The sequence below is a fragment of the Pecten maximus genome, chromosome 15, assembly GCF_902652985.1.
Source record: "Pecten maximus chromosome 15, xPecMax1.1, whole genome shotgun sequence".
In the NCBI taxonomy this organism is placed as follows: Eukaryota; Metazoa; Mollusca; class Bivalvia; order Pectinida; family Pectinidae; genus Pecten; species Pecten maximus.
In genome coordinates, this window is record NC_047029.1 from 10,251,788 (window position 1) to 10,270,015 (window position 18,228).

Genomic DNA, 18,228 nt, shown 5'->3' on the forward strand with positions numbered 1-18,228 from the left:
CGATGTTATTAATCGCATTTGAAATAAAAATGGAATTCGAGACAATGTTGTTTTGTTTCAACAGAATATAAAAACTGTATCGAAAACTGCTCCCGACAATTACGGAACCCTGGAGATGGACATACGTCCACCGTTATATAGAGAGGAGGAAGATGAGGAGAAACCAAGGAAAGAGAGGCTGAAGTCACTGGACACATTTAGGGGGTATGAACAGGGCTATCATACTGATCTTAGTATCTAAGCTGGATATACAGTTCTGGTTGATTGGTGATTAATGATTATATTTGATGAGGAGGATGTCCATGAGTATATGGAACGATTAAAATATGACAATTTATCTCTTATAAGTTAAAAAGGTTTATGGTCGATAATTAATATTTGTTTGTTTATTAACGGTTTGATGTTCCGTGAGGTTACCGCTAGCAAACACTTTAATTCTACTGTATACTAGTTATCAATGTTAGTTTACACAATATTTATTTGAGAATAAATAATACAATACAATAAATCAAAAGTATACAAGAGGATTTGGTTGTTATATGACAAATTCAGCACCATTGTTTTACGTCACAATTGGTCACGGGACAATATGTTTCAGATTAAGTTTGGTGATACGTGTAATGTTTCAGATTAAGTTTGGTGATACGTGCTATGTTTCAGATTAAGTTTGGTGATACGTGCTATGATTCAGACTAAGTTTGGTGATACGTGCTATGTTTCAGATTAAGTTTGGTGATACGTGCTATGTTTCAGATTAAGTTTGGTGATACGTGCTATGTTTCAGATTAAGTTTGGTGATACGTGCTATGTTTCAGATTAAGTTTGGTGATACGTGCTATGTTTCAGATTAAGTTTGGTGATACGTGTAATGTTTCAGACTAAGTTTGGTGATACGTGTAATGTTTCAGACTAAGTTTGGTGATACGTGCTATGTTTCAGATTAAGTTTGGTGATACGTGCTATGTTTCAGATTAAGTTTGGTGATACGTGCTATGTTTCAGATTAAGTTTGGTGATACGTGTAATGTTTCAGACTAAGTTTGGTGATACGTGCTATGTTTTATATTAAGTTTGGTGATACGTGTAATGTTTCAGACTAAGTTTGGTGATACGTGCTATGTTTCAGACTAAGTTTGGTGATACGTGCTATGATTCAGATTAAGTTTGGTGATACGTGCTATGTTTCAGATTAAGTTTGGTAATACGTGCTATGTTTTATATTAAGTTTGGTGATACGTGCTATGTTTCAGACTAAGTTTGGTGATACGTGCTATGTTTCAGACTAAGTTTGGTGATACGTGCTATGATTCAGATTAAGTTTGGTGATACGTGCTATGTTTCAGATTAAGTTTGGTAATACGTGCTATGTTTCAGATTAAGTTTGGTGATACGTGTAATGTTTCAGACTAAGTTTGGTGATACGTGTTATGTTTCAGACTAAGTTTGGTAATACGTGCTATGTTTCAGACTAAGTTTGGTGATACGTGTTATGATTCAGACTAAGTTTGGTGATACGTGCTATGTTTCAGACTAAGTTTGGTGATACGTGCTATGTTTCAGACTAAGTTTGGTGATACGTGTTATGTTTCAGACTAAGTTTGGTGATACGTGTTATGTTTTATATTAAGTTTGGTGATACGTGCTATGTTTTATATTAAGTTTGGTGATACGTGCTATGATTCAGATTAAGTTTGGTGATACGTGCTATGTTTCAGATTAAGTTTGGTGATACGTGTAATGTTTCAGACTAAGTTTGGTGATACGTGCTATGATTCAGACTAAGTTTGGTGATACGTGTTATGATTCAGACTAAGTTTGGTGATACGTGCTATGATTCAGACTAAGTTTGGTGATACGTGCTATGATTCAGACTAAGTTTGGTGATACGTGCTATGTTTCAGACTAAGTTTGGTGATACGTGTTATGATTCAGACTAAGTTTGGTGATACGTGTTATGATTCAGACTAAGTTTGGTGATACGTGCTATGATTCAGACTAAGTTTGGTGATACGTGCTATGTTTCAGACTAAGTTTGGTGATACGTGTTATGATTCAGACTAAGTTTGGTGATACGTGCTATGATTCAGATTAAGTTTGGTAATACGTGCTATGATTCAGACTAAGTTTGGTGATACGTGTTATGATTCAGATTAAGTTTGGTAATACGTGCTATGATTCAGACTAAGTTTGGTGATACGTGCTTTGATTCAGATTAAGTTTGGTGATACGTGCTATGTTTTATATTAAGTTTGGTGATACGTGCTATGTTTTATATTAAGTTTGGTGATACGTGCTATGTTTCAGACTAAGTTTGGTGATACGTGTTATGATTCAGACTAAGTTTGGTGATACGTGCTATGATTCAGACTAAGTTTGGTGATACGTGCTATGATTCAGACTAAGTTTGGTGATACGTGCTATGTTTTATATTAAGTTTGGTGATACGTGCTATGATTCAGACTAAGTTTGGTGATACGTGCTATGTTTTATATTAAGTTTGGTGATACGTGCTATGATTCAGACTAAGTTTGGTGATACGTGCTATGTTTCAGACTAAGTTTGGTGATACGTGCTATGTTTCAGATTAAGTTTGGTGATACGTGTAATGTTTCAGACTAAGTTTGGTGATACGTGTTATGATTCAGATTAAGTTTGGTAATACGTGCTATGTTTCAGATTAAGTTTGGTGATACGTGTAATGTTTCAGACTAAGTTTGGTGATACGTGTTATGTTTCAGACTAAGTTTGGTAATACGTGCTATGTTTCAGACTAAGTTTGGTGATACGTGTTATGATTCAGACTAAGTTTGGTGATACGTGCTATGTTTTATATTAAATTTGGTGATACGTGCTATGATTCAGATTAAGTTTGGTGATACGTGCTATGTTTCAGATTAAGTTTGGTGATACGTGTAATGTTTCAGACTAAGTTTGGTGATACGTGCTATGATTCAGATTAAGTTTGGTGATACGTGCTATGATTCAGACTAAGTTTGGTGATACGTGCTATGATTCAGACTAAGTTTGGTGATACGTGTTATGATTCAGACTAAGTTTGGTGATACGTGCTATGATTCAGACTAAGTTTGGTTATACGTGCTATGATTCAGACTAAGTTTGGTGATACGTGCTATGATTCAGACTAAGTTTGGTGATACGTGCTATGTTTCAGACTAAGTTTGGTGATACGTGTTATGATTCAGACTAAGTTTGGTGATACGTGTTATGATTCAGACTAAGTTTGGTGATACGTGCTATGATTCAGACTAAGTTTGGTGATACGTGCTATGTTTCAGACTAAGTTTGGTGATACGTGTTATGATTCAGACTAAGTTTGGTGATACGTGTTATGATTCAGACTAAGTTTGGTAATACGTGCTATGTTTCAGACTAAGTTTGGTGATACGTGTTATGATTCAGACTAAGTTTGGTGATACGTGCTATGTTTTATATTAAGTTTGGTGATACGTGCTATGTTTCAGACTAAGTTTGGTGATACGTGCTATGTTTCAGATTAAGTTTGGTGATACGTGTTATGATTCAGACTAAGTTTGGTGATACGTGCTATGTTTTATATTAAGTTTGGTGATACGTGCTATGTTTTATATTAAGTTTGGTGATACGTGCTATGTTTCAGACTAAGTTTGGTGATACGTGTTATGATTCAGACTAAGTTTGGTGATACGTGCTATGTTTCAGACTAAGTTTGGTGATACGTGCTATGTTTCAGACTAAGTTTGGTGATACGTGCTATGTTTCAGATTAAGTTTGGTGATACGTGCTATGTTTCAGATTAAGTTTGGTGATACGTGTAATGTTTCAGACTAAGTTTGGTGATACGTGTTATGTTTCAGACTAAGTTTGGTGATACGTGCTATGTTTCAGACTAAGTTTGGTGATACGTGCTATGTTTCAGACTAAGTTTGGTGATACGTGCTATGTTTCAGACTAAGTTTGGTGATACGTGCTATGTTTCAGATTAAGTTTGGTGATACGTGTAATGTTTCAGACTAAGTTTGGTGATACGTGTTATGTTTCAGACTAAGTTTGGTGATACGTGTTATGATTCAGATTAAGTTTGGTGATACGTGATATGATTCAGACTAAGTTTGGTGATACGTGCTATGATTCAGACTAAGTTTGGTGATACGTGCTATGTTTTATATTAAGTTTGGTGATACGTGCTATGTTTTATATTAAGTTTGGTGATACGTGCTATGTTTCAGACTAAGTTTGGTGATACGTGTTATGATTCAGACTAAGTTTGGTGATACGTGCTATGTTTCAGACTAAGTTTGGTGATACGTGCTATGTTTCAGACTAAGTTTGGTGATACGTGCTATGTTTCAGATTAAGTTTGGTGATACGTGTAATGTTTCAGACTAAGTTTGGTGATACGTGTTATGTTTCAGACTAAGTTTGGTGATACGTGTTATGATTCAGATTAAGTTTGGTGATACGTGCTATGATTCAGACTAAGTTTGGTGATACGTGCTATGATTCAGACTAAGTTTGGTGATACGTGCTATGTTTTATATTAAGTTTGGTGATACGTGCTATGTTTTATATTAAGTTTGGTGATACGTGCTATGTTTCAGACTAAGTTTGGTGATACGTGTTATGATTCAGACTAAGTTTGGTGATACGTGCTATGATTCAGACTAAGTTTGGTGATACGTGCTATGTTTCAGACTAAGTTTGGTGATACGTGCTATGATTCAGACTAAGTTTGGTGATACGTGCTATGTTTTATATTAAGTTTGGTGATACGTGCTATGATTCAGACTAAGTTTGGTGATACGTGCTATGTTTCAGACTAAGTTTGGTGATACGTGCTATGATTCAGATTAAGTTTGGTGATACGTGTAATGTTTCAGACTAAGTTTGGTGATACGTGCTATGTTTTATATTAAGTTTGGTGATACGTACTATGTTTCAGATTAAGTTTGGTGATACGTACTATGTTTCAGATTAAGTTTGGTAATCATGGTGTTCGTTAACTATGGAGGGGGAGGCTACTGGTTCTTTGAACACCCCCCATGGAATGGTCTAACTGTGGCAGACCTCGTCTTCCCATGGTAAGTCATCTTATACAGAGAGGAATATCAAATGATGTCACAGAACACAAGAATGACAAAATAAAACAAATTGGGCGGTAAGCTCTGCTGTAGGCAGTTCAATTCAAATTATATATTTATCTTGAGCATTTACATATTATCTATATAACAATGTACATTCATGGTCAGATTCAGCCAAATACACATTTATGTACATGTATATAACAATAAGTATAATACACGTGTACGATAGTGAGTACATCACCACATCAAAATAGCTCTCAGACTTCCTAATTATTCATGACCAATAATAATTCCTATCGATGAGATTTATTCACTAAAAATTAATAAAGAATATGAATTCCAAAATAATATAATATACAACAATTATTCTGCCATGAAATTAGATAGCATTAAGTTTGCATGGTGTATAAACTAGCCTATATGATTTTTGAAATTCTTTAATCTTTTTAGAAGCTGATAATATGATTTATTTATAGACAGAGGGATTCCTACGATAATATGATTTATTGATAGACCGAGGGATTTCTACGATAATATGATTTATTTATAGACAGAGGGATTCCTTCAATAATATGATTTATTTATAGACCGAGATATTCCTACGATAAAATGATTTATTTATAGACAAAAGAATTCCTACTATAATGATTTATTTATAGACAGAGGAATTCCTACGATAATATGCCTAAATTCATTTTATTATTAGCTCAGTGAAGAAAATGCATATTTAGTATAAAGTGAGATTCGTCCTCTAAGTCAGTAGTACATTTTAAATTTATTTCTCGGGTTGTCTTTTCCCCTCATACCACGGCTAAACCATCAATATTTTGAGACGTGGTTAATTAAGTCGGTCCCTCGTGACGTCATTGTGAATGATGTTGATGTGACGTCATATGGACACTAAAAAATATATTAATAACATTTTTCATAACTATAATAAGAAAATATGTCTTCCATAAGATATTGAGATTAATCATGGATTTCAACTCTCAGTGAGAACACTGATTTGACAGAAGAATATAATATCTCTTGTTTTATGCTTTAGGTTCATCTTTATAATGGGAACCGCAATGAATTTCTCATTCCGTGGGATGCTGAGAAGAGGGAAGTCCAGACTTAGAATATTTTTTAAAATATTGAAAAGATCATTCCTGTTGTTCGCCATTGGGATTATACTTAATACAAACTGGGGACGTAAGTATGTTTTCTGTATTACGACTCGTATACCTCTCAATCTCCTGTTTATATTTAGATGATTCCAAAGTTAGAAGCAATATCACGTGGCATGACGTCATCCGTATTTATTGACAAATATGCACATGTAACCGTTACATTTGTTTGTATAATCTCTAGGATATAATACTCTCTGAAATGTGTGGGATGTATAGTTGAATCCGCTTTCATGACTAAGAAATTAGGTGCAAGTTTCACTTGTCAGCGTTTAATACGAACAAATATATAGTTTTAAATTATTTAGAATTTCGGTACGACATGAGTTTTGATTACATGATTAAGTTAGCATCAGCAATTATATAATTATTATAAAAGTAAACAAAGTTTCTTTCCCGTCTTACCGTTTCGTTTCCCTCTTACTGTTTCTTTCCGTCTTACTGTTTTTTCCCGTCTTACCGTTTCATTTCCCTCTTACCGTTTCTTTCCCGTCTTACCGTTTCGTTTCCCTCTTACTGTTTCTTTCCGTCTTACTGTTTTTTCCCGTCTTACCGTTTCATTTCCCTCTTACCGTTTCTTTCCCGTCTTACCGTTTCTTTTCCGTCTAACTGTTTCTTTCCGTCTAACTGTTTCTTTCCGTCTTACTGTTTCTTTCCGTCTTACTGTTTTTTCCCGTCTTACTGTTTTTTCCCGTCTTACCGTTTCTTTCCCGTCTTACCGTTTCTTTCCCGTCTTACTGTTTCTTTCCCGTCTTACCGTTTCATTCCCATCTTACTGTTTCTTTCCCGTCTAACCGTTTCTTTCCCGTCTTACCGTTTCTTTCCCGTCTTACCGTTTCTTTCCCGTCTTACCGTTTCTTTCCCGTCTAACCGTTTCTTTCCCGTCTTACCGTTTCTTTCCCGTCTTACCGTTTCTTTCCCGTCTTTCCGTTTCTTTCCCGTCTTACCGTTTCTTTCCCGTCTTACCGTTTCTTTCCCGTCTAACCGTTTCTTTCCCGTCTTACTGTTTCTTTCCCGTCTAACCGTTTCTTTCCCGTCTTACCGTTTCTTTCCCGTCTTACCGTTTCTTTCCCGTCTAACCGTTTCTTTCCCGTCTAACCGTTTCTTTCCCGTCTAACCGTTTCTTTCCCGTCTTACCGTTTCTTTCCCTGTCCAGGTCTTGTGTGTGTTTTCGTTTTTACAATCCAGTATAGGTCAATATACCAGGACATGTAAACATGTTGTTTATATCGGAGTTTATATTTTATCAGCTGTGGACCTCAACAATATCCGGATTCCTGGTGTTCTCCAGCGGTTTAGTCTGACCTATCTGGTGATCGCCCTAATGGAACTCGCGTTTACAAGGAAAAGGGATTCGCATCAGGTAACGTTATTGGGTATCTCAGCGATTACCGAGGGCCTCTCTAATTCAAAATTAAATGCCAGTTACCTGCAGCTAATCTAGAAAGGAAAACTGTTTTTATTTCATTCTATAGTTAATAACCAGGCACCTGATTTTCTCATCGACTTATTGCTAATGTATATTGGAAATGTATCTTTATCGGCTGCCTGTTTGACATGGAGATTTTTTTAGATGTAGAAAACAGAGCGACATGGCAAGGCTACCATTGTAAGTGGCAACAGGTTCACACTGTAAAATATGCCTTCCTAATTCTTTAAATACTGAATAAGAAATAAAAGTATTTCAACGAAATATTGACGTAATATTACAGTTCTCTTTGAGTATTTCATTGTTTTAGCATAACGCATTACATGTATATACCCCGGTACTAGTAGTCATCGAAAAATATAAGTGCGACAAATATTTTTTTAAATTTTTTTTTTAGGAGAGCTGTTTTGCGCCTATCAGAGATATTGTTCTCTACCTACATGAGTGGATTATCGCCCTTGGTGTTCTAGTGGCGTATATTGCGATCACTACATTTTTACCGGTCCCCGGGTGCCCCACGTATGTACCGGGTAACACGTCATTAACATAAATCGTCTAAGATATCGTAAACATCCAAAGATAATGGAAAGCCAGCGAAATGTTTTACTTTACATTTATATTCTTTCTAATATGGTAACTGCATTAATGAATTACTCTCTTAACATATGTTCTAATGCTATAATAAACATATGATTGAAAAAAAAAAATAAAAAAAAATTTAAAATTAAAAAAAAAAAAAAAAAAATCATCTTTAATCCATCCCTTCTGATATTTCTGATATCAGAGGATACGTAGGTCCCGGGGGTCTAAGTGAGGGAGGAGCGTATTACAACTGTACCGGAGGAGTAGCAAGTTACATAGATAGGATGGTACTGGGTAGCGAACACATCTATAACCATCCAACGCCTCAGGTAATATACATCAATACTGTACACCACCGAAAAGTAAAGTAATTAATGGTAAATAAAGTTTACAAGAACATATAAGTGAATAAACATAGTGATAATTATATTCATCATAATGACCGTATATAATTTTCTAACCCCTCAAAACAAGGAAGTTTGTTATTACAAAGGATTGTACAGGACAAATATCACATTGAAATCAGAATTTATGAATTGATACAGATACATTGTTTAATACGCCTATAGAACTGTATCGTGTACCTGATAAACCACAATTTAGGGGTAAATCGTACCGTAAATGTAACGATAATCGTGTTTATCCAAATTTCGTAATTCACCCGCCTCAATAAATCATGCTATCTTTTTATCGCAATATATATTTTAAGCATCTTGTTTCAATGATTTTTAGCATTGTATTTCTATGATTTTTACATTGTATTTCTATGATTTTTACATTGTATTTCTATGTTTTTTACATTGTATTTCTATGTTTTTAACATTGTATTTCTATGGTTTTTACATTGTATTTCTATGATTTTTACATTGTATTTCTATGTTTTTAACATTGTATTTCTATGATTTTTACATTGTATTTCTATGTTTTTAACATTGTATTTCTATGTTTTTAACATTGTATTTCTATGTTTTTTTTAACCATTGTATTTCTATGATTTAATCATCATCGATGCCACTATTACCATTTTCTTAGCGGATATACCAAACGACGACAGCCCATGACCCGGAAGGAATCCTCGGAACTCTGACCTCTGTTTTCCTTTGTTTCCTTGGTGTACAGGTAATACATAGCGACTTAATGCTTAACATAATAAATTATCCTATTGTGATAAAAAAAAAATACATATTTATCGTTTATCTTTTCACACTGTCTATTCACATTTCTTTAAAGAAAACAATCATTGTCTATCTACGAATTCTAGAACCAGAATCTATTAAATGGTTTAAGATAAATCTGAGCTCTGCTTAAACCGTAAGTGTTTACTGTAGTTAGTCTGTTCCTTCAAATTTTAAAAGTAAACAACCTGTCTTCTGGAATCTCTATGACAATAACAAATTAATTAAAAGTTAGTTTTAAATGTTTTCTTGGCATGAAGGTCTGTCATAACAATATGTATGTATTAATTTAAACATAAAAAAGGCACTAGAGATCTTCTTTTTGTTTGAGACTTACAAACTTATGCATCGAAATATTTAATTATACCGATACAAATTTCAAGTTTACTGGATACTATTTTTTCGGTATAATAAACTATTTTGATGAATAAGTTTGTAAATCTCAAACAAATAGAATATTTCTGGTTACCCATCCTTTAAAAAAAATTTCTGACGGCGTTCGCCAATCATGGATATCTAAATATAAAATGTTATTTTTTAAGGTTGAATTTAAATGAAAATAAAAGATACAAATTATCTGCAAAGAAATGTCCGTTGATTGTTCGACGTCTGACAACAATGATCTACATTCAAGTCCGTGATACATCGTACTGAGACATAAACTCCTCCTCTCACTCCTGATGACGTCATCGCCTATTTTACACCATATGTGTATTGTCTGTTGACAGTCTGGGCGTATAATCGTCACCTATCCTAAACACAGCTCCAGGATATGTCGGTGGATTGTCTGGGCAATCATCACGGTAAGCTACATTCTGATCTATCAGAGTTACTTCCCCTCATTTCACTTTGTCGGTGAGTCGTGGGGGGGTCGAGAATTGTTAAGGTGTAAGCATCCGATATTTTGATTTTTTTATATGGGCGGAACGCCTTTATTATGACATGTTTTGTAACACTTCATATAAAGAGATTCGAGTTTCATTGTTTAGTATCGTTGATTAGTTTTGAATGTCTGGCTTTCTATATTGAGTTTTAAAGTACGTTCTATACTTAGTTTAAAACGTTTGATGATGATTCAACTCAAAATCATCCTGTGTGAGATTATAAAATATTCTTTTATTTAAATCCATATCGATGCAGACATCTATTATATATATATATATATTTTAATTTGATTTAAGGGTGGAATCGGTGCCCTGCTTTGCAAGGCTTCGCAGAACGATGGCTGGGTGCCCCTTAACAAAAATCTTTGGTAGGTAACGCCAGTGGACGTGAGTGTTGACCAAAGGGATTCTGTCATAAACGATAAACTAATAAGCCCAAATATTACTGAATTAAACGTCTTCACCTAACAAAAAAAGAGCCGAAATTGACTGCTGCATGTTATTGCCAAAATAAAATGGTAATAGAAACATAAACAAATTATTTTAAAATGTTGACGTTAGATACATTCTGCTTATACATAGAGCGGCATAGAGGTCTTTCTTGTCAGAAAACAAGCATTATGTAGCCAACAAAAGACAGAAAAAAACCTCTAAATCATTGACACAATATACCGTATGGAGGGTTATTTTAGCGAATATGAAATTTTGCGATTTAAAATATTTTTTTACGGGTTAGATGTTTAGTGAAAACACGTTTTGTTGTCAATTAAAGAGACAAAGAGTATTGTATTGCATCTTATTAAACGGTCTCTCTTGAACAGGTTTAGTTTTAGCGATTTTCCCACCCGAAATTCTTATTTTAGCGGATTTTAGTATCCAATTTCCATTAATGAGCAGTAAAAGAGGAAAAAAAATGCGAATCTAATGTAAAATTTGAAGATATCAATTGATGATTAATAACTTAATACTTCCGTTAACATAAGTTAAGACAATGCAGCAGTCCAGACCTGTCACTATATACTGTTGATATTTCGTAAATCGCTGGTCACACACGCTTCGCACCATCCGTGTTTATCCTTAACGTAGAACTTTCCAGGTATTAATATTTTGCACAATGTGAGAGGATAAAATTTCATTTTATCTTCAGTGGCGTTAATATTTCGTGGTTCACATTTTAAAGTTTTAAATTAGCCGCTGAATTAGCTAAAATTAACACATCGCTAAAATTACCCACTACACGATAAATTCAGTTTATTGTCCTATATCAGATCTAACAAAATGTCAAGATAGGAAAAGAAATAATCAAACTTTCTTTACTCCATCAAAGTTGATTCTGCAAAATTCCGGTTTCTAATGAAGCTCATTCCTGTCATTTAATATGTTGTCGTGTATTTATACGGGCAGGAAATAAAGGATTTTGTTTAAATTCCATGTCAATAATGTTTTATGATATATATTTTTTGCCATGCTGCAACTGAAATATTTTAATGAAGGTATAAGAATATCAAAATATTTTTTTATTTTTTTATTTATAGTTTATTTAAAACCTGACATATAGCGATGATAATAGTAATACTATGGAAAAGTTTGATTACGCTACAAATCTTCTCTTATTTAACTTTAAAATTCGCTTTATTTCCATCAAGGTCTGTGTCCTTCATCCTCGTCACCGCTAGCTTTGCTTTCATCGTCCTCTCTTTCTTCTACATCATCATCGACATCCTCCATTGGTGGGACGGAGACCCATTCATATATCCAGGTTTGAATATTATCTTAATTATACAAAACATTTTTCAATAAACTCTCTTTTTTAAAATCACAAAAGCGAAGCAATCAAGGAGTACTCTGTATGGTTCCTTTTTCGATTTAGTATTTTTTGCTGTTTTACAAAACATTTGAATTAAAATGAAATTTTCGTGGAAATTTTGATACAGACTATACTTTCTTCCATTTTGTTGTACATGTTTTATGTATTATTTCCGTTACCCTGTAGGTATGAATTCCATTGTGGTTTATGTCTGTCATGACGTGTTCTACCGTTTCTTCCCCGTGAACTGGCAAATGGATTCCCCACAGCATTGGCAGCTCCTCCTTAAAGCGATATGGGATACGTCCATCTGGGTAGTCCTCGCCTACATCCTCTTCCGGAAGAAAATATTTGTTGCACTATAGGTAGACCATAAACTGGAACCTCGCGAGACTATTATGATATTAGGTACCACTATGACATATAAAACCAACACTGATGGAATATGGATGATTGATAGGGACGTTATCATATCTAGAACGCTTAAGTTACTGTTGTTTTCTGCGAAGGAGATGTTTTTAAAAGATGTTTATTTTAAAACGTATTTCGATATTAAAATAAAATCTTTAGTTTCAAAACTACTGCTTCAACCATTATGTGGTTGCACGATTTTCTCTGTAGAGAAACGCATACCCTTGGAGTTGGGTCTTATATATAAATTAATTTTATCATATATAAGTAAGGCTTACATAATCTATGTGCCTAAGTGATTATTTGTCAAACTTGTTTTATAGATCTAAATCATGTAGTTACGAGAATAGGTTTGTGCTGTCATGGTTGTGTCCTTGGGCTAGACACTTTACCCTAATTGCTCTGGATGACATGCGACGGGCCTCACATATGTTTTTCAGTGAGGTAGTCACCAACTACTACAAGGAGATCTCGCCTCAAACCCCGACTGTTCACGGATTGATAGAACAAACAAACAAATAATCAGAGTAGTGGTTATTTGTCTGATTGAGACGACAGAGTGTAGTTTCCGAAATGTCATGCCCAAAAGCCAAACACTGGCTGTAATATACAAATGTCTGTTTAACATACATACAAACAAACCAGAAGAAAATGTTTCATGAAACATTTAAACTGTGCTTTAGGCTAAGGGTTAGCATTCCGGGATCGGACCGTCAGGTCCTTAAGAAGAAAAAAATGTTACAGATACCAATCAAATTCTAAAGTTTATTTAATACAGAACATGTCATATATATTCATTAAAATCAATAAAGATGTTTTCATATGTACAATTGCTCGTTGATCATATATCACTTCTGTATAGATAATATTTGTTCCTTGTTCCGCCTTTATTTATGAGGAAATGAATGTACCTGAAAATAAATCAAATTAAGACCAGTGTAAGTAGTATAGAGCGAATATTTACAAAGTGGATAAGACAGGTAGACATTTGAGGAAAGCCCATGTGAACTTTGCTATTACCGTTTCAGTCTGGACATTTCTTTAACAGGAATTGCTTTGTCAGAACACAAATGCTATAATAATTCTAAAATGACTTGGTGCTTATGTACTCTTCATCTATTCATTGGAACTCATTGCATACATGTTGATATGATAAAATATATCATAATATTATATAACATAATATGGTATGATAACTATAATATAATATGATATAATGTATATGTTTTGTGTTTTATGTTCTACTGGGTGAAAGTCAGGGAAGGGGAGTGTCTAAAGGAAGGAAGTAGTTAATGAAAAATTGGAAGTCGCTCTTAGAAATGGATGTTAGGATTAGGTGCACGCGCGCGTGTCTGTGTAAGCAGAGGGGATGGGTAATAGGAGTGAATATATGTATTTTTAAGGCTATAAAGGATTAATGGAGTAGATCTATTGATATATAGGGGTAATATAGGTTATACAGTGGAGAGAAGGTACAGCCAACAGTCGGTAATACAGTTTTCGGGTAAGTTTTAATTCTATTCTATGGGAAATATATGGTCCAGTAGATTGGGCTGATAGGTACATTCAGGACTGATGACCATAATCTTGCTTGGTCCCTCAGTATAAATCGGGGTTGTAGTGGGGACAACAAAGTCTGGTAGTGGCGTTGAGGCAGCCTTCTTAATCATCTGCATTGTGGACAGTTGTCGAAATTTACACACGGTTAGAAAGACGATTTAAGATAGAACAGCGGCTCCATGGGAACCAATAGGGTATTCCCATGTACATGACCAAATACTTTTGAATTATGGAAGATCTTAAAAATTCTAAAGAAACGGGAAAAGCGAGTGCCAAGTACAATTCGAAGGGCGGCCAAAATAATTCAATCAACACAACCGTGAAGAAGATATAAAAACACTCGACTAAATTCAAATACATCATTTGAGCCATGGATATCTACGGTGATCGATGCACTGTGAACCTGCTCTTTTCTTGAGTGGAACGATCTACTTGACATTCCTGATACTAACGAATGGATTACTTTCTACAGAAAACTAGCCAACAGGGAGATCAAGGTAAGGTATGATAACTACAGAGACGTACAATCCTGAGGTAACCTAGCAGTATAACGGTGGATGTTGGTCTGGTATCATTTGTATAGACGATTACATGACTTCAGAAGACGTCATGAAATCCCCGACCATGTCAAGATCCCCATCAGTTTTCGAAATGGAACATAAGTATGCACACTACATAGACAACAAATGGAAGATCGTTTTCCTGCGAGGCTCTATTAAGAAAGAAGATCAAAGACGTCGCCACTACCAAGTGCTACGGTTGTGAGATTGACCACCCTAGCCAAAGACAACACTCTTGTCTTATGCATAACGAAGAAGAAAATCTTTTCTGTTATTTCACCGACGCCATAGAAACACTAGACGAAGAAAGAGTCATAACAGAGTTTGAAGAACGACTGCTGAAATCTGACATACCACCAAACTGCCAACATTTACAAACAGACGTTTTATTGCAAAGAGTGGCGCGAAGCTACATGGAAATCATAAGATAGCCAGTGTGATATTTTTGATACCATCCACCGTCTGATCAATCTAGAGTGTGTTTTCTAAGACTATGGAATGGGCATATTCTGATATTCGACCGAGTGGTCATTCCAACACTGGTCTCATCAAGTTCAGCAGCAATCCGTCCACTCAGCAACAGCAGGGTTTTTCTACTCCGGAATCTGTGACAACGTCGTTTGTTTTTACTGTACAGATATCACAGTGGTCACCTTACCATAAACCTTACGTGCAACACAAACATTATTCACCACACTGCACCTACTTGAAAACCGTTAGACAAAGATGGTGATAGTGTGCGATGAAGTGGAACGTGAAGATGTGTTGGAAGAAATGTGACATTCCCTAATATTTCTAACTTTGGAAAAACATTTTAACAATATTTCAAATTTAGTTTGTTGCGGCATGTTAACAAGAGAAGAGCACATGTACTTTTATTTTGATTTAGCCTTATCAGCAATTGATTACGAAAATGTTCGCCTAGTGTTTGCCAATCTGCACGTGGCAAATGAATTTTGAAAAAATAGGTTGTTCCATTTGTCGAACCCCATTGACGAAGTCGCTGAATATTGGCATTTTTTATGCTAAATCAATTTTAATTTTCAAAAATAAAAAAAAAATATGTCGAGAATGTAAATATAAGCATTGAATTGTCTTTTTTGGTGTCTATGGTCGATATAGCGCACAATATGACATGTTTGTTTGCAAAGCTCTGGCATCTAAATCGCCCATAGACACCAACAAAAGACAGTTTAATTTTTAAATAAAACTTATTCATTTAATCAAATTGAAAGAGGTAAAATGAAAAAGGAGAAAAATCACAGTCACTTACTTTACAACTAAATTGAGGCGATGAGTGTTTTGATCATCTCCTCATCGATCTTCACTCTGTGGAAGTCGGATGTCAGCTGAAATGAGAATGATTAAATAGGGAAAATTTCGGTTGTTGAAACGATTTTCTTAAAATTTGTGGGGAAAATTGTAAAAAACTGAAGCATATTTCGATACTTACTATGTCAATTTTTTCGAGGAACTCTGCATTCACCTTCTTCGCCTGTCGCTCTTCAAACTGGAAAACACATTTATATGATGCCGACATATCGAAATATGATTTACACTTATGAAATTTGAAGAGTGAAAATATGTATACTTAGTGACTCCTCATCCCTCTTCCTTTTCTGTAACAGTAAAACAAATTAAGTTATTTGGTGTGATACAATATGATGGAAAATATGAAATGTTATATATGATATGATTAACGCGACAGTATTGGACGTTACAGTACTGAAAAGAAAATAGCATATACTCACAGTCGCGGTCGGTATAGGGGTTTCCGGGGTCACCACCTGTGGTGCCGTTATAGGGGTTGCCTGTGGGGTCACCGCCTGTGGCGCCGGTATAGGGGTTGCCTGCGGGGTCACCGCCTGTGGCGCCGGTATAAGGGTTGCCTGCGGGGTCACCGCCTGTTGTGACGGTATAGGGGTTGCCTGTGGTGTCACCGCCTGTGGTGCCGGTATAGGGGTTGCCTGTGGTGTCACCGCCAGTGGTGACGGTATAGGGGTTGCCTGTGGTGTCACCACCTGTGGTGCCGGTATAGGGGTTGCCTGTGGGGTCACCGCCTGTGGTGACGGTATAGGGGTTGCCTGTGGTGTCACCGCCTGTGGTGCCGGTATAGGGGTTGCCTGTGGAGTCACCGCCTGTGGTGCGGTAGAAGTGGACAAAGAAATATTTTAATCATGTATGGTATCAACACATACAATGCAGAATAAACAACAGGATTATGTCTTGCATTTGATCTTGAATAATTAATTTTTAAAATATGACATTGTTTTAATCTTCAGTTAGTGAGTTAATGAAAAAAATGAATTTCATAAAGTAACTTCAGACTTACCTTTGTCACCCGTTTTTTTTTTTTTTATCTCTGCCAGGAGACTAAAACTGGACACTAGGTCCAGAAATTCAGGTGCACTGACGGTCACGCACCTGAATTTCGCCCATTGATGTCGGACATAGGTAACACCCCTGTACACAGACAACTGGGCGTAAAGTCCATCGCCGAAGGAATATCTTTCTGCCATTTTGTAAGTGAATATGTGTTGGGAGGTGTGGAATAGGTCTTTGGTAATATCTGAAATGGTAGGGAAAGTATTAGAATTTTCCGTTTCTAATTTACATATGGTGCAACGGTAAACATTTGCATAGAGATGACGCTACTTCAATCTTCAATTTGTTTGCAATAAGGCATAAGGACTGATATGATATTTAGGTATTTATCCTATAAATGTTTATATCAATACACAGATTTTTGTGAAAGTAAAAGCATCGAAACTTAGAATATTCAAGATATTGAAATTTAACTTTTTACAGCAGTTGTGTTGTATATTTTGACATCGTGAGGCTGCGAAATGTGCTTTACCGTCAACCAAGGTCAAATTCTTCCATAACGGTGCTGACCGATAAAAACGAGGGATCTTCAAGATTTCTTAATACGTGTGGAAACGGTAAAATTTGTATAGAGATGACGCTACTTAAAACCTTTTATAGTGCTACACAGATTATTTACAGAAGAGTGTACGGTTATTAATTGGTGCCCTAGGTAAAGGAGGGGTGTTACGGTCAAATATTTACTTTATTTGGTTTGTTTTTGTTTAACGCCCTATTAACAGCCAGGGTCATTTAAGGACGTGCCAGGTTTTAGAGGTGGAGGAAAGCCGGAGTACCCGGAGAAAAACCACCGGCCTACGGACAGTACCTGGCAACTGCCCCACGTAGGTTTCGAACTCGCAACCCAGAGGTGGATAGCTAGTGATAAAGTGTCGGTACACCTTAACCTTAACCACTCGGCCACCGCGGCCCCTACATTACTTTAAATATTAGGGTCCGGACCAACAGAATCAGTGGACGCGTGTAATATCCTTCCTATTACATTTAATCTAGACAGAGAAATGGGACTGATAAACTAGCCAAGTGTTTAGAAGTGGAGATTATGCTGTAAATTATGTCGAAAGTTCTATTAGTGAATTTCGTCAAATAATGATGTCTTAATGTATCCACTTACCAATAAATTCCATTCTAATTTTAGGCAGTTAGCCCATCCCTTTCCCCCTACTTTTATTAATGAACTGTTTAA

General features: G+C 35.6%; 1 protein-coding gene and 1 long non-coding RNA gene across 3 annotated transcripts in view; one reads left to right on the top strand and one right to left on the bottom strand.

Moving 5' to 3' along the window:
• The window catches only part of LOC117343870 (heparan-alpha-glucosaminide N-acetyltransferase-like), a 27,787-nt gene extending 14,420 nt beyond the window's left edge, over window positions 1–13,367 (top strand). For both annotated transcript variants that reach the window (XM_033906415.1, XM_033906416.1), the window contains 11 exons: window positions 65–204; window positions 4,970–5,077; window positions 6,126–6,274; window positions 7,500–7,612; window positions 8,076–8,197; window positions 8,463–8,589; window positions 9,293–9,379; window positions 10,164–10,238; window positions 10,617–10,687; window positions 11,966–12,078; window positions 12,313–13,367. In XM_033906415.1, the coding sequence (XP_033762306.1) occupies window positions 65–204; window positions 4,970–5,077; window positions 6,126–6,274; window positions 7,500–7,612; window positions 8,076–8,197; window positions 8,463–8,589; window positions 9,293–9,379; window positions 10,164–10,238; window positions 10,617–10,687; window positions 11,966–12,078; window positions 12,313–12,491 (1,284 nt within the window). In that variant the 3' untranslated portion in view covers window positions 12,492–13,367. The remainder of the gene's footprint in view (window positions 1–64; window positions 205–4,969; window positions 5,078–6,125; window positions 6,275–7,499; window positions 7,613–8,075; window positions 8,198–8,462; window positions 8,590–9,292; window positions 9,380–10,163; window positions 10,239–10,616; window positions 10,688–11,965; window positions 12,079–12,312) is intronic.
• LOC117343872 lies at window positions 13,289–16,532 on the bottom strand. The gene is made up of 4 exons (XR_004536092.1): window positions 16,409–16,532; window positions 16,111–16,276; window positions 15,931–16,006; window positions 13,289–13,448 (listed from the first exon to the last, which is right to left on the bottom strand). It is a non-coding gene; the product is annotated as an uncharacterized LOC117343872 (long non-coding RNA).
• Between the last annotated feature and the right edge of the window lie 1,696 nt (window positions 16,533–18,228).